Below are 12,695 nucleotides of genomic sequence, written 5' to 3'. Positions count from 1 at the left end.
CAATACTGCAGTCAAGGTTTTTATAATCCAGACAAAACAACGTCAGGCAGCAAGTTTATTTTTTTAATGAAGATCTTTTATTGAACATAGCATAAAAAAGGACTTTTTCCCCATTAGATCTCATACATGTTGGGGGAAAAAAGTCAGTTCCACAAGATGGAGAATGTGGCTGCGTTCAGCAAGTCTGATGTTTACAGACTCACAGGAGTTCTGAACACATGGACCTTTCCAGCACAAAAACAGTACTAGCTGCAAACTTTAAATAAGACTTTCCAAAACCCTTCAGTCTGTTCTGAAGCTGGGGAGGGAAAACAACATTACCAGGGAAGCAATCGGCGCAATGAAAGAATCTGAGGAAAAACAGGACGCTGCAAAGGAGTCTCTAGTCAAACTGAAAATCAAAAACTAAAATAAAGGCCCTTAATAGATTACCTGCTTAATGTTACCAACCTCCTCCCCCCAAAAAGCTACCAAAAGATTGCTTTGTGCTGATTACTCTATGTACAAGTAGTTAAAAGGGATCAAAATAATCCATCTACAATGCAAGTTACTCAAAAGTGAAGTCCAAACCCTCATCTTTAAATTAAGAAGTTCTGCACTACAAGTTCTTACATCCTGAATATGCATCGTTTAACACGAAGACAGACTGATTCCTCGAAGAATGTGACTGAATGCGCAGGTCAATAACTCAACTGCTCCAGTCCTGGAGCCTACTCTTCAACAATCATGCGAGCTTGAAAGAGTACGACACAAAATAATTACCAATCAAAGATGGATGCTTCAGACATAAGAGGCCTGGAGACACAAGGAAAGCAAACTGTCAGACTACCAACCAAAACAAACAGCTGCAAACTGAATAAAAGAACATTAAAGACAACTTAATATTCACTGACCAAACAAACAACTTTAAATGAAAGCAGAACAGTAAGAAACCTAAACTTTACCAAATCAGGCACCAGTCACAGAGACATCAACTTCCTCAGGCTATAGTTGTAGAGCCCAGCACCCATTTTCATTAATCCAAAATTCTAAATTTTATTTGTAAACTTTTTTTTTTTTTTTTTTTTTTTTTTAAAGGGAGCAGATCATCTGAAACAAGTTCAAAAAGCATCGGCTGTATTGTGGTTGATGGTCTAATAAACTCCTGCTTTAACAAGTTAAAAGACAAATGTACATTTGAAGGGGGGGCGTCAGAAGCATAAACCAGTTATTAAACACTGCTCAGTATGTACAGCATAATGATCAAGCTAAACAATAAGAAAACCTCTCCCTTCTCTACACCCACTAATCCTGAGAAGCTGATCTAGACCGTGAACGAGACCTGGAGCGGGACTTTGAGCGGGACTTTGAGCGAGACTTTGAGCGAGACTTTGAGCGAGACTTTGAGCGAGACTTTGAGCGAGACTTTGAGCGGGAGGCTGAGCGCTTTTCTCTGGACTGGGATCGGCACTCTTCCTCTTGTGGAGATGGGGAGCGAGAGGCAGATTTGGCCACATGCTCTTCTTTTCCATTCTCTACTGGAGAGGGTGAGCGGCTGCGGGACTTCTTCTCAGCAGACCGTTCCTTTGATCGGCTACGAGAATCCCTCTCCGACTTTACCTTGGAGCGGCTCTTTGAACGAGACTTGGACTTGTGCTCGGCGGAGCGAGACCGAGATTTGCGAGAGCGTGAACGAGATTTGGATTTGTTGGATCTGTTGGATCTAGAACGAGATCTGCGAGTGCGAGAACGTGATTTGCGTTCTCCTGACTTGGAGCGAGACTTTCTCTCAGACCTGGAGCGGGAATGATGCCGTCTCTTATTGCTGCGGGAACGAGACCTATAGGAACAGAAGCAAAGTTCAGTACAGCCCCACCTTACATGACAGCAGTGTCATGACAAAATGTCATACTGAACATACAGAACTTATCAATACCAATAATTTAATTTAAATCTCCATGTTACTGTTCCAAGATTACATTGACCCTAACCTCGAGTGGGATCTGGAGCGACTCTTTGAGCTCCTGCTCCTGTGGCTTCTGCTTCTCCTGCTGCGGGAGCGACGACGACTGCGAGATCTGAAGATGACAGAGCACGATTTAAAAAAAATAATAATAATAAAATAAATTACATCAGTTTCTTGTTAAATAAACAAAATCTCTGAGCAACAAAATGTACCAAAGCGAGGCTCATCTTAAAAAGCAGTCAGCAGTAAGAAATTTGCTTACCTGGAGCGACTGCCAGAGTAAGACCGACGTCTGCGAGGACGGTCCTCCACCAGGCGAATTTTCCGCCCGTTGATGTCAGTACCATCCAGCTTGTCCAGAGCCCTCTTCATGTCGGAATACGTCCGGAACTCAATCACTCCCTCATTGGTGCGTTCCTTGTGGGCATCTGCATAGGTCACCTCTCCTGCCTGACGCATGAAGTCCTGGTGGACGGGAAGAGGATGAGGTGCCGATTATTGATTTCATTCCAAGCACTTCTACAATACATCTACCCTTTATCTGAAGATTCCCCTCTCTTATTTTCAAATATTTACCTTGAGGTCCTGCCAACTACAGCGGCTGGATAAGTTCTCCACAACGAGGCGGTACTCTGTGCGGACTGGCGGTCCATATTTGTCCCTGCCAGAGCGGCTGCGGCTGCTGTAACCGCTACCTTTAAAAAAAAAAACAAACAACAGCACACACAAATAGTTAGAAACCACTAAACCAAACAAGATTCAAAGTACTACTGCTCTGGGCTATAAAATGCACTCAAGGCAGTGAGTTTCCAGATTATTGTCCTTGGGGGGGGGGGGTTAAATTTGTACAAACAGTCAAAGGGGTTTCTTTGATCTCATTTTCAAACAGCTTCAGTTAAGTGCTCTACAAGCAACTGCACGGGCTCTTTAAAGTTTGTATTTTTCAGCATTTGGAAGCTGTTTTCTGCTGCAAAGAACACCACTGCATCTGTTTCCGGCAATACAAAAAACACAAATCAGCATCTGTCTTACTCCAGTACATCACTCTGTGATGCTATAGCTGCATAAAACAAATGGACAGTGATGTTCTTTCAAGACCTCTGTATCCTGTAACACAAACAGAAAGGAGGCATCCACAAAGGCTGCAGTCAGGGACACTGTTCAAATTGATTACGGTGTTAAAAACACACCAATCTTTTGAAAATTGGTATCTTTTTATTTAACCAGATGTCAGTCTGAAATTCTTTTTTCCAGTTTTGATCTTACAACATTTCTTTAGATTGTAAGGTCTGTAAAGGTGCCGATCCACTTATGTTTGCTGTCAACATAAAAACCAATGGCAATCCTCACCATCACCCCTGGTCTATTGGCAAAAGGCTGCTGTCATCATGGCTTCCGGTTAGGTCAGCCAAGGATCAAGGGGGGGCAAAGGTCACACACACATTGTAAGGTGAAAGCCAAGGCCAAACGGGACAGGCAGTCATCTTAGCCAGTCATCTTTAGCCTCAATGGACTCTCAGCCTCAGCCCGCAACTGGACTCTTTCAAATTGAAACATCAAGGACTTTTGTTAATGTTGAATATAAAAAAAATTTATATATAGACCAAAGTTAAAACACATTTCACATGAAAACGTTAGTCTACTCCTAATGACTACACTAACTAGGTAGCTATGTATGTGGTGATTTGTGTTCAGCTTGTTTTTTTTCCCCTCTGGTGCAAACAAACAAACAAAAATAAAATAAAAAAGACACCTTCACATGGCTCGCCCAAATGACAGTTATGGTTCAAGTGAATTTTACAGTGTATGATAAGAAAACTATGTTATTTAACAACACTAAACTCTAGACTCAAAACTGCTCTTTAAATCTCACAGATTGTTGCCCCTTGCAATCAAATAGCATGTAGCTCGTGATGATAATCACTATGGAGGAGCAAAAACCTGCAGGTCACTACCCCTTGGGTGACAGACTGAGAACTGTTCAGCAGGGTGATATAAAACCAAACTGGACTCCCTGATTTGTAAGAATGAAGATAAACCATGGTTGCATGTGATGAAGTTACTGCGTGATATAATGAACATGAACAATAGCTCTACTGACAGTCCTACAACTTCGCATGCAACCTGCGCCTTAAAGAGCTACCCACGTGGCTGGCTATAACCCATGAGGGGTACCTGGAAAAACCTGATCGAGGGCCAGCTGAGTATCTATAAACCTATGCGGCAAGTCTGTTAAAATTAGCGTCACCATGAATCATTCAAACAGCTGTCTGTGCAGTCCACGTCGACACCTCACCCCAAGGGGAAGGGGAAGAGAGGGTATCTTGTAATAGACTGCACTTACTGCGCCCACCACCCCAGTAACCCCCACCGTAGCCATCTCGGTCTCGTCGCGGGCCCCGGGCATGCTCGACGATCACCCGCTCCCCACACAGCTCCTTCCCGTTTAGCTCGTAAACGGCGTCGTCGGCGTCCCTATTATCTTCGAACTCCACGAATCCATACCTGCAAAAAGAAAGGGTTTAAAAGCATGAGTATGAAATGAGCGTTACCCGCTTACTTCCACGAATTAACTAGCTAATTAGCGTTAGCATACGTTAGCACAGCGAAGTGCAAAGTATAAGGACGCCATGTTGGCCACGCGACATTTGGTAAACGTTCATGAATGAAGTTAAAGAAACAAAACGTTTTACATTTATAGGGACGATACTAAACGTCATACATCGACATATTGCGTTTTAGAATCAAACTTAACTTCTAAAAAATATATATCTATCTGCGTAAAAGAGTCAAATGCCCCCCCGAGTCCGTGCGTCGTTCGCATGAATGGCTAGCTTTAATGCTAGCTAGTTGGACTCTGGCTTACAAAATTCCACCGAAAACTTACCCGTTCTTTAAATCAATCTCCATTAGCTTCCCATAGCCGCTGAAAAACCGCTGAATATCTTTTTCGCGGACATGATAGCTTAGTCGTCCGATATAAACTCGAGGCATTGTGATTCGCCTAGAGTGACTGTTCTTCACCACTGCTCCGAAATTGCTGAATGCTACTGCCGTTAGCTCTCCGCCAGCAACCGGTCGGCTGTTTCGCCAAACCCAGCCAATAAGCGTGAAGCTAACGATGATCAATTTCCGGAACAGAACTTCAAATTAAAAGCTACCGTTTATCACACAAAACCGCAGACATTACGCACACGAGAGGAAAATACTAGTTAAATCCTATGTAAAATCTGCCCTAGTCATTTCCAACTAGAGGCATTTTGTAACTGTAGTTTGCAGTGGGTACATACAGAGATAATCTTAACTAATTCAAAAAAGGATACAATTTTACTTGTAAAAAAAACAAAGAAAAAGAAAACACCTGCAGTCACAAAAACTAGGTAGTTAAAAAACACATGCAACTAAACAGTAAATTGTTGGAATAGTAAAGTCTCTATTGCAATAAAGTTGAATTAGAAAAATTCCCGTTAGCAGCCAGCCACAGAACCAGCCTTACTGATCAGTTTATTCACTCCGTTGGTATTACAATTTCTGATGCATATGGTCCACAGCTGCGTGACGGAATATCTCTATCATTTATAATTTCTGTTTAAAGCCTCTGTGTTGGCCTTCCATGTGGATGCCCAGGTAGTCATAGTCCTCCACCACATCAGTAGCCTGTCCCAGGATACACACGGTTCGTGTCCTTCTGAAAGTCAAGTCACCAACTTCTCTGGTCTTATTCACATTCAGAAGTCAATACTTCCTCAATGACCACTCCACAAAATCATTAACCTCTGCTCTGAAAGCCTACTTCCTCCTCATCACTTAAACATCCAGCTGCTGCAGAATCTGAGTATTTCTTTAGGCGACATCACCTGGAGTTGCACTGATTGAAAGTCCGAGTTGTACAAAGTGAAGCAGAACTGAGACAGCATAGCCTCAATGGTTTGATAACTATTGGATAAATTGGCAAACTATATCTATAGCATCCATATTCTGACTCCAAATAATAGTATAAGTGCAAAGTTTGTGAATTTAAATTAAACATCCATGGTTTGGCTGTATAAAATTGTTGAAACACATTTAGAATATGGCAAGTGGTAGAGATTAATGAGTACTTATCTGATAGGCTATGTGCTTAAGTCTGGCTGGTTATGACAGATTTATGTGACTTATACATCAGTGACTGATGTGTTCGCCTGCATACTGGTAGTTTAAGCGCAGCTAAAAAAACCCAAAAAAAACCAATTATATAATGATATAGTGACATTTGGGCCTGCAGAGGAAACCTAACTATGGCACCAAGCTTACATATTATCCTGCAGTCAGGTTCAAAATAAATCTGCAACTCGACATGTAATCACCAAACTCAAGGACATTGTCTCCAGTTACCATGGTTATCAGCTGCTCATGTTTTAACCTTGTGGGTCTGTGTTTGTATCATTACAGCAAACCGTGGGCCTCACAAGGACCGTCAATCACATCTGAGCAAGTCACACAAATAAGACTTAAATATTTTAATGGGACTTGAAACAATGGCCATATTTAGAAATGGGAGGGGGCCATAATGACGAGAGCCAAGGCCATTCACTGATCATTACGACCTTTTTCCATTGTGACAGAGTGAAAACATGACGTCATTATCATGACTGACAATTACTAAACGGGCACCGTCATTAATGCAAGCAGAGAAAGTAGTGGAGAGAGAGAGTAGAATATTTTATTTTTGTAAAAATCAGGTTTTAAAATGATTCCAGCGAGACCTTTATATTCACATTCCTCTCAAAACAATTAGATTGATACTCCTTGATAGACTGTTAACCACACTGCAAAATAGGAACCTGAAGGAGGAAACGATCTGAGGTGCCTGCTCAGAAGTTGTAGTTTATTATTACTTTATTATTTTAGTGACTGGCATTAGCTCATGAATCCTGCTCATCGGAGAAAAAAAAAAAACAAAAGAAAAAAAAAGAGAAAAATTGAATCTTTATTTTCAAATTGACTTCATCAAACCTCAAGTGGCTGACAAAATTTTCTAATCAAATAAGTACACAAACTGCTCATCAGTGCCACAAAAGCACTCACAAACATACTGTATAATAATTTCTACTCATCTCATAAACAGCCTCCTTTATTAGAGTACTCTTAATGTTGCTCTTCCCTTCATCAGCCCCCAAGTCTTCTAGTTTTGTGTCTCCTGCTACAAAATGATCAAAAGCAGGGCCTGTGTTAGGAGCCTCACACACTAGTTTCAGTGACATGTTCCTGTATGTACTCCAGCCCGGTGACTGATTTGTCTCTAAGCTTTAGTAGAAAAACCTGGACTGACAGTTTTTTGTATATATCATTTAGGACCAGACCAGAAACAAGAACACACCCTTTAGTTGAGTTCAAGAAAAAAAAACAAAAAACAGAAGTGACCAAGTCAACAATTCGTTGGTTCTGTTACTGTAGATGAACTTAGCTTATCTACAATTTGGCTAATCTGAAGAAATATTAATGTCTGGCGCATGTAAAGTGGAAAAATAAACAAAAACTAAACTTCAAGCTGTGTTAAATCAAGGGTTTTTTTGGAGGAATCAAGAATCACAGCAAATAGGAAACAGAAAAAAAACCCCTAAGAGCTGGAGGGTCCATCAACCAAACAAATCAAATGCATCCAGCAGTGTATGTGTCAAACATCTGTTGCTTATCAGGTGCCTGAACCCTATCTTTCATCTTTAGACACTCTCACTCCCTGTCAGGTCAGGCCATGACACAACCAAAATGACAGCCAAACCCTCCCGCAGTTCGATTCAGAGAGTCCTTTTAGCAGATCAAGCGGGCGCCCAACCCCAGCTTCGGCCCTTCTGATGGGGAAAGATCGGACCGTGAGAAGAGGTGGGGGGAGCCCAGTTTTAATGGCCTTTAGTTAGCTTTGGCGCGGAGCTGCGCCCTCTTGCCCGTCACAGCCTGGAAACCGGTCTTGATACTGGCGACGGAGCAGCGGGAGTGGCACGTCTCACACTGCAGGAAATAGAGACGGGTGTCCTTCTGCAGGATGGTCTCCGGTGAGCGGCAGGTGTGACACGTCACATATTCCTCTGCAGGGGTGAGAACAGACCACTCAACATTACTGTTCACAAGCAGGGGCTGATTAATTTTACCCCCATCAATGTAACTTCACTGTAAAGAACATGTCGTTCCTACTTACTGATATATCTTCTCAACACATTTTCTATCTGTTTCTGTTGAAATCTGCCTTTGATCACAAGCTGGTTATTTCCGTCAATGGAGCCGCTGTGAACAGAGAAAAACGCTAATTAAACTTTTACTTAAAGTGAACACACAAAAACAAAACGTGCCACAAACTTAGCTTGAGAACTGACATCACTTAAAATTAAAAAAAAAGCGTACCTCGTTCCCAGCTCAGCCAATAGAAAAGCGAGGAGATGTTTAGGCTGACGATGCAACCTGTGATTAATCGCATGAAAAAAGAAAAAAAAAGAAATCAGTTTGTGGATTACACATACTACAAGTGTCACTGAAATGCATCTGTCAGTAAATATAAAAAGCTACACGAGGCTCACAGTTTGCAGATGTCTGTGAAATTGACAAAGGAGGTTTTCTTGGTTCCCACTCGGACCACCTGGGGAGGCTTCATCACAAACTTCCTCTTTTCCCCAGCCACCATGTCGGGGTTCTTCTCCCTCATGATGTTGAAGACTCTGTTCAGGAGCTGGAACAGAGACAATACTGTGACTTTGTTTTGTTTTTTGTCTATGTTCATAAAGTTTTCAACACAGAATATAAAAGGACAGAAATTGAGAGCCCTGTGGGATCAGCTGAGGATAAAAAAAATTAATAAAAAAGGAAAGCAGTGTGTAAATCTGTGCTATTTATAAACCCTGTTCTCAGACCGGTAAATCCAACTTTGTAATTTTACAAACCGTTTCACTCATTTCCTCATAGAACAATAAGTGGGGGATTTTAACAACTCTATTCAAAAAGTACATTTAATGCCGTTAAATATTCAGTGCAAAACTCAATACAACTTCAACATAAATGTAGATCAAAGCACCAAGTTAGTGGACACTAACTTGGTGCTTTGTCCTACATTATCAGGCCATATTTCACTTTGTTGCAATCCTGACTAAGGAATTTTCTGACGTGAACCTTTGAAAGAAAAATACCAAAATGAACACACTCATAAAGAATGTGGTCCAGTGTTTCACTATCTGTTTGACAAAATAAACAGGAAATATTAAATGTTAAATTGCTGTCTTAGAAAATCATTGCAATCAAAAAAATAATTTATCATTTTGAAGTGTTTCTTTCGCCTCTTAGGAAGGTTGGCAGGGATAGGTATCCGTTTATAACCCTGCTAGTCGCAGGTAATGTTTCATCAGATTTTCTTTTTAACCCTGCTAGTCTCAGGTAATGTTTCATCAGATTTTTTAACCCTGCCAGTCTCAGGTAATCTTTCATCAGACTTTCCTTTTGGACACTGGCTCTATTCAGGCAGAAACGGTTTGCAAAGTAATTCCAGTTTAACAAATCTGTGGGGATGGAGCTCACAAAACCAAATGGGCTGAGGTCTTAATATCAGGACATTTATTAATGAGAGAGAGAGAAATACAACTATCTATTATGTCTATGTGTACACAGCCTCACACAGTACAAAACAACCGAAAACAGTCTAATATTTATCCCACTTTACAGGAAATAACTTCACAAACAACTGTGACAGCTCTTTTTCTGCCTTTCCTGAATTGTTTCTAACTTTCTCATTTCACATATCATCCTACCTCGTCGTAGGTGTAGTCTCTTTCCGAACCAGCCCAGGCCGGTCCTGTGGAAGAGCTGAAGGAGATCCCATCACCGTTCTTGCCATCATCATCATCCACTGCTGGGAGAAGAAAAAGAAAAATGACATTATGGGTCAAACATTATGATCCATGTCCCTTGTTTCGGTCCCTAGTTTCAAAACCATGTGATTTCATCGTACCGTCGTCTTTATCAGCGGAGTCGTTTTCATCAAAATCTACTTTCTTTGGCTTCTTCTTTTTGTTAGGGAGCATCAGATCCAGGTTGTCCTCCTCCATAGCTTCCGTCTGCTCGCCTTCAATTTTCAGCTCCTGGTTTGGACAAGCGAGAAGTGAAACTCAGCACATGAAAGTTATTGGTAAGCCAATCAAAATCAGTAGAAGCAAAAAGTTAAAAGTAATGCAAAATCAGCAAATGTTTATCAATGGCTGACCTTCAATCCCTCCTCCATATCATTTTCAAACACTTTCTTGGGTTTCTTCTTCTTTTTCTTCTGGTTGAAGAAGTTTAGGTCGTTCAAGTCATCCGACGGCTCTGGAAAAAAAGAAAAAACTCCTCGAGCTCACAACTCTACACAACATAGTTGCGAACTGATACCGCACCTTAAACAGATCTAACCTTTCTTCCTGCCTTCATCTTCATCTAGATCCACCTCCTTGTCATCTCCAGCCTCTGGTTCTGCCTCCTTTGTCTCCACCTCCTTAGCTTCTTCTCCTCCCGTCCCTTCTCCTCCATCCTCCTCCAGCATGAAGGGCTTCTTCTTCTTCTTTTTCTTCTTAGTCATGTTGGGATCGAAAATCATCTGAAAAAAGAGTGAAGGAAAAAAATCAAATTAAAATAAATATTGAAATGCTGTCCAGCTTCATTTAGTACAGACACTTTATGGCTGCTTTAAATATACATAACGTTGACTAATCCAGCATAAGTACAATTACCAGTGAGAATTACAAGATATATATATATATTTATGAAAGTCATGTTTCATCAGATTTTTCTTTTGAGTGGCAGTGGGAGTTTGTTTGAACATTTTACGCTTGTGAAATTTAGTTTTCAGTTATGAAAACTGGACTGTGGAAAGACGCTATTTTTTCCATTTTAGGCCAAAAAAAGTAACGTGAAGTCATATCAAGGATTGAACAAAGAAAACAACTTAACAGATAACAAAATGTTGCATGTCATCTTTACCGACAGAGGCTGGACTCTTGAGTTGATCCAGTGTACACCGAGTGTGTCAGTACACTATTAAGAAACCCTACCTACTGCTGTAGGTTTCTTAATAAGAAGGCTTGAGGTAAAGTAACCCTCCAGAATTTTTAACTAACATATTGCACAGACTGCCCCCATTCAGTTAGAAAAATAATAATAAAAATAAAAATGTCGTACTATTAACATTAAGCAGCGGTAATTCTGGTATTTTGGTTTTATTTTACAGCCAGAGGAGCTGTCCTTAAGGACAAACCGAGGTACAGATAGCTTTTGGTCTCCAGCAGAAAACGTTAACAGTTAGCTCCGCAGCTCTGGTAACGGGAAGCTAAGGCTACATAGCTAGCTTCCACTCTTCTCTGAGAGTCCGGCGGAAGCTTCGACAGCTCGGATTGATGAGCCACGCTCAGAATATATAACGTATATGCTCCGATAAATAGCTGTATATCAACATACTTGATGATTTTCTTGATATTCCGGCTGGCTCGGGCCGTGCTAGCCCGACTGCAGCAGCCATGTGAGCGCTACTGCGGACAGAAAGGGAGGGAGCAGCAGAGTCGAGGCCCAAAGTCATCCCCAGCACCGATATGCGCCTGAAACTCAACGAATTCCGTCCAGCAGTTCTTCACACCTACACGGATTAAACAGCATCTGACTCGGAGTGCCTTACCTCGTCTCCTGACATGTTTGCGTGCTGAAAAATGAAATAAAAATGCCTCTTCTTTCTTCCTCGATCAGTCCCACACCGCTTCGCCCAAAATTTCTTGCATCAGCGTATGACTACAGTGCGCAAGCGTGAAGTCGCCAAATCCCGACGTGCTCGTGGTGACACCCCTTTCTGCGCTTGCGCATTGACAGTTTTTAGGGAACGTTCAAGATCGTGACTCAGAAATAATAAACTGGTGCTAAATATGCACGTTGTCGTTTTTATATAGTTCATTTTTACAATTATAATAGTAAAAACTTTCATTTATCAACAACAAACTAGTCATTATAACATTACGATAGAAAATAATATTTAAGTAAAAAAAAGGACAGAACATCAGCGAGAATAGTACCAGAAAAAAGGAAAGAAAATCAACTTAAATACAATTAAATAATACAGTAAAAATAAACTTGCAAAACAAATTAAAGAATTGTAAACAGCATGTCCTACATTATCGGGCCATATTTCACTTTGTTGCAATCCTGACTAAGGAATTTTCATTTTCTGACGTGAACCTTTGAAAGTAAACAAATACCAAAATGAACACACTCATAAAGAATGTGGTCCAGTGTTTCACTATCTGTTTGACAAAATAAACAGGAAATATTAAATGTTAAATTGCTGTCTTAGAAAATCATTGCAATCAAAAAAATAATTTATCATTTTGAAGTGTTTCTTTCGCCTCTTAGGAAGGTTGGCAGGGATAGGTATCCGTTTATAACCCTGCCAGTCACAGGTAATGTTTCATCAGATTTTCTTTTTAACCCTGCCAGTCTCAGATAATCTTTCATCAGACTTTCTAGCCCTGCTAGTCTCAGGTAATCTTTCATCAGATTTTCTAGCCCTGCCAGTCTCAGGTAATCTTTCATCAGACTTTCCTTTTGAGTGGCAGTGGGAGTTTGTTTGAACATTTTCTTCTTGTCAAATTTAGACAATTGATATAAAGCATAGGTAAACTTGGCTATAACACCTGCTATCAACGCTGTATAGTCGATTCTTTCTTTACAACCTGGAGCATATCTTGTATTATGTATTTCCCCTTCTGATCTCATG

At 40.8% G+C, this 12,695-nt stretch overlaps 2 protein-coding genes across 4 annotated transcripts; both read right to left on the bottom strand.

The window, feature by feature from the left end:
* Nucleotides 1–54: 54 nt before the first annotated feature.
* LOC146364011 (uncharacterized) lies at nucleotides 55–5,062 on the bottom strand. 2 transcript variants are annotated; one of them, XM_084916757.1, is made up of 6 exons: nucleotides 4,833–5,062; nucleotides 4,290–4,450; nucleotides 2,522–2,640; nucleotides 2,208–2,410; nucleotides 1,971–2,057; nucleotides 55–1,819 (listed from the first exon to the last, which is right to left on the bottom strand). In XM_084916757.1, exons 1-6 carry the CDS (start codon nucleotides 4,937–4,939, stop codon nucleotides 1,285–1,287), a joined length of 1,212 nt encoding a protein of 403 aa, XP_084772883.1. In that variant the 5' UTR covers nucleotides 4,940–5,062; the 3' UTR covers nucleotides 55–1,284. The 2 variants fall into 2 exon arrangements, with proteins under 2 accessions (XP_084772883.1, XP_084772882.1); XM_084916756.1 differs by having other exon boundaries at nucleotides 4,317–4,450; nucleotides 4,833–5,045.
* A 1,563-nt stretch (nucleotides 5,063–6,625) lies between these two features.
* eif2s2 (eukaryotic translation initiation factor 2, subunit 2 beta) lies at nucleotides 6,626–11,736 on the bottom strand. 2 transcript variants are annotated; one of them, XM_084918331.1, is made up of 9 exons: nucleotides 11,607–11,736; nucleotides 10,352–10,535; nucleotides 10,167–10,267; nucleotides 9,915–10,044; nucleotides 9,715–9,812; nucleotides 8,497–8,645; nucleotides 8,324–8,380; nucleotides 8,121–8,206; nucleotides 6,626–8,010 (listed from the first exon to the last, which is right to left on the bottom strand). In XM_084918331.1, exons 1-9 carry the CDS (start codon nucleotides 11,619–11,621, stop codon nucleotides 7,835–7,837), a joined length of 996 nt encoding a protein of 331 aa, XP_084774457.1. In that variant the 5' UTR covers nucleotides 11,622–11,736; the 3' UTR covers nucleotides 6,626–7,834. The 2 variants fall into 2 exon arrangements, with proteins under 2 accessions (XP_084774457.1, XP_084774456.1); XM_084918330.1 differs by having other exon boundaries at nucleotides 9,715–9,815; nucleotides 11,607–11,735.
* Nucleotides 11,737–12,695: the final 959 nt, after the last annotated feature.

Source organism: Perissodus microlepis, chromosome 20, assembly GCF_051167445.1.
Source record: "Perissodus microlepis isolate ML-2025 ecotype Zambia chromosome 20, ASM5116744v1, whole genome shotgun sequence".
NCBI classification, from domain to species: domain Eukaryota; kingdom Metazoa; phylum Chordata; class Actinopteri; order Cichliformes; family Cichlidae; genus Perissodus; species Perissodus microlepis.
The sequence above is the reverse complement of the archived record's forward strand: the minus strand, read 5'-3'. Positions and strand labels throughout refer to the sequence as shown.

Coding starts and splice junctions, on each gene's coding strand:
- LOC146364011 (XM_084916757.1), bottom strand. CDS start 4,939: ATGCCTCGAGTTTATATCGGACGACTAAGCTATCATGTCCGCGAAAAA. Junction 2,641..4,289: donor TTACTGGGGTGGTGGGCGCA/GTAAGTGCAGTC, acceptor TTTTTTTTAAAG/GTAGCGGTTACAGCAGCCGC. Junction 2,058..2,207: donor TACTCTGGCAGTCGCTCCAG/GTAAGCAAATTT, acceptor TGTCATCTTCAG/ATCTCGCAGTCGTCGTCGCT.
- eif2s2 (XM_084918330.1), bottom strand. Junction 10,268..10,351: donor AGATGAAGGCAGGAAGAAAG/GTTAGATCTGTT, acceptor CTTTTTTTCCAG/AGCCGTCGGATGACTTGAAC. Junction 8,646..9,714: donor GAGACTACACCTACGACGAG/GTAGGATGATAT, acceptor TCTCTGTTCCAG/CTCCTGAACAGAGTCTTCAA.